The sequence below is a fragment of the Clytia hemisphaerica genome, unplaced genomic scaffold, assembly GCF_902728285.1.
Source record: "Clytia hemisphaerica strain Z4C2 unplaced genomic scaffold, Clytia hemisphaerica genome assembly, whole genome shotgun sequence".
NCBI classification, from domain to species: Eukaryota; Metazoa; Cnidaria; class Hydrozoa; order Leptothecata; family Clytiidae; genus Clytia; species Clytia hemisphaerica.
Genome location: NW_027103748.1, coordinates 655,068 through 657,476, shown reverse-complemented (window position 1 = coordinate 657,476; position 2,409 = coordinate 655,068). Strand labels below are relative to the sequence as shown.

At 36.9% G+C, this 2,409-nt stretch overlaps 1 protein-coding gene across 1 annotated transcript; it reads left to right on the top strand.

Annotated features, from left to right (window-relative positions):
- The first annotated feature begins 449 nt into the window (after nucleotides 1-449).
- LOC136805437 (uncharacterized) lies at nucleotides 450-1,256 on the top strand. Its single transcript, XM_067062019.1, has one exon. It carries the CDS (start codon nucleotides 450-452, stop codon nucleotides 1,254-1,256), a length of 807 nt encoding a protein of 268 aa, XP_066918120.1.
- The last annotated feature ends 1,153 nt before the right edge of the window (nucleotides 1,257-2,409 follow it).

Genomic DNA, 2,409 nt, shown 5'->3' with positions numbered 1-2,409 from the left:
GTACCGTTCAAATGGCAATGGGACCCATTCCAATCTTCAATTTGACAATCGCACCATCATTCTATTTCACTCAAATGGATTTATCTAGTCCTTACTCATCTTATTCACCGCACCATAAACGTACCACCCCGGGGGGGGGTACTACCCTTGTCGACCGACGGGGGTGCTTCGCTGAGGTTCGAAAAATGGACCCTACGTGGGACTCGAAATTTGCGAAAAAGTGACCCTGAATGGGACTAAAATTCCAAAATTTTCTCAAATTTTCTACTTTTTCCCCAAATTTTCCAAAAATAGGCACCCTACGAGGGACTGATTTTTCTATTTTGGTGTTTTTACGACCCTACCTGGGGACTCATGGAGGTTAAAAAAGGTACCCTGACCAGCGGAGCATCCCCGTAACCCATTTTGCCCTAGTAACCCCCCCCCCCCAGGCGTACCACTGTCAAAGTATGGTTGATTGTGTTTTGCTGCTGTTCAACAAGTGCAGTGAAGATCGAGAAATGGATGATTACTCAACAACAGCCTTCATCCAAGCCATTACACGCTTTGCTGCAGATCATGGATTCCCAAAACGACTAATGTGTGATGAAGGAAGCCAATTGGTTCAGGGCTGCAAAGAAATGAATTTCAACCTACTTGATTTGCAGCACCATCTCAGCAAGACGAAAGTCGATTTCCAAGTATGCCCCGTTCAAGGACATAATATGAGTGGGAAAGTTGAACGGAAGATACAAGAAATAAACAATTCCATCAGTAAATCACTCAACAACCAAAGATTATCTATTCTCCAGTGGGAGACATTAACAGCTTCAATTGCTAACCAAATCAACAACTTACCCTTAGCTATTAGAGATGTCACCGGAGATTTCGAATGGCTAGACTTCATTACACCAAATCGATTAATGCTAGGCAGAAACAACGACAGAGCAATCGACGGGCTCATACTATGCGATCACCCCACCAAAATCCTGAAGGATAACGAAAAGGTATTCGATACATGGTTTGACGTTTGGCTCACAGAAATTGTTTCAAAATTGGTCAAGCAAACGAAATGGTACGAAAGCGATCAAATTAGTGTTGGAGACATTGTTTTGTTCATTAAACATGAATCATCATTATCAAACAAATATACATATAGTTTGGTAAAGGAATTTGAGCTTGGGGATGACTTGTTGCCACGAAAGGCAAAAATTGTATATAGAAACGAAAATGAAACTGTTTGCGCGAAACCTATCGTGCTGTACATGGACTGGTAATAATTCATCATGTAGATGAATGTGATTATTTACATGAACTTGGCATACTAGCCAAAAATATAGACTTCGCTTCCAAAGTTTAAAATTCATTTGGGGGAGTGTTAAGTTAATGTTTGAATCTGTATATATATATAAAAAAAAAAATTTAAAATCAAAACAAAACAAAAAAAAAATTATAATTTATGCAATTTCAGTAAAATTTATTCAATTTAATTTAATTTATTCATGACATCATAAATTATTTTTATTAGCTAATTATTTATAATAATTTATTCATGACATCATAATTTATATGACCTTTGACCTTGACCTCACTTCTTAGGCTACCATTATGATGAGTCATCATGTTGGAATTGGCATGCCAACATGGTAGACTTATGCATAAAAGGTGTGTCTCAAATCAGTCTTGCTAATGCCACTAGACAGGAAGCATCATGCAACTTAGTCATCAATTTTCATAAATTCAACATGGCTACTATTGTTCCATGTGGCACTCAGTGAGCACGCTTACAGTCTCAGCCTCTGCTCACATTTTGATTTTCGATTTGATTTATTCATGGTTCATTTTGTTTGTTTATACATTTTGAGCTTTTCATTTACCTAATGGCATCATTTCACAGCATCCACATTTGGCCAGCTGGTAATAGTCCAGGGGAATTTAGGTTTGACCCAAAATTTGCGTACACATGGAATTTTTTGATTGAAATGTGTTCATTGGGTCATTGGGATTGAAAAACCGTCGAGTGCCACCTGGCACACCTTGAGCATTTTCCATAATGGCGGAATTTTCAAAATGGCGGATTAAAAAAATTTCAAAATTTTGATATCTTCAAACCTAAGCACATTATATACCGTTGGAAAGGATTTTTTATGCTGAACAACTTTTTTGCTTACGAAAAAGTCTGAAAATATACTCAATGTGAGTAGTAAGTGTCCGAAGCTAGGTTGGTGATGTCGTCATTTTTCGGACATGTGCTTTTTTCCTTAAAACTATTAAGTGTTATATACAGTTGGAAAGGAATTTTCATACTGAGCAAGACTTTTGCGTACAGAGCAGTTAATAAGAATTAGAAAAACACAACATAATTGAATCAACAACCCTGATAATAGGATCAAAAAGGAATATTTAGAATACTAAAGTAAAAAATATTAT

What these genes read in the sequence shown, in the direction of transcription:
- LOC136805437 (XM_067062019.1), top strand. Translation starts at nt 450, where the DNA reads ATGGTTGATTGTGTTTTGCTGCTGTTCAACAAGTGCAGTGAAGATCGA.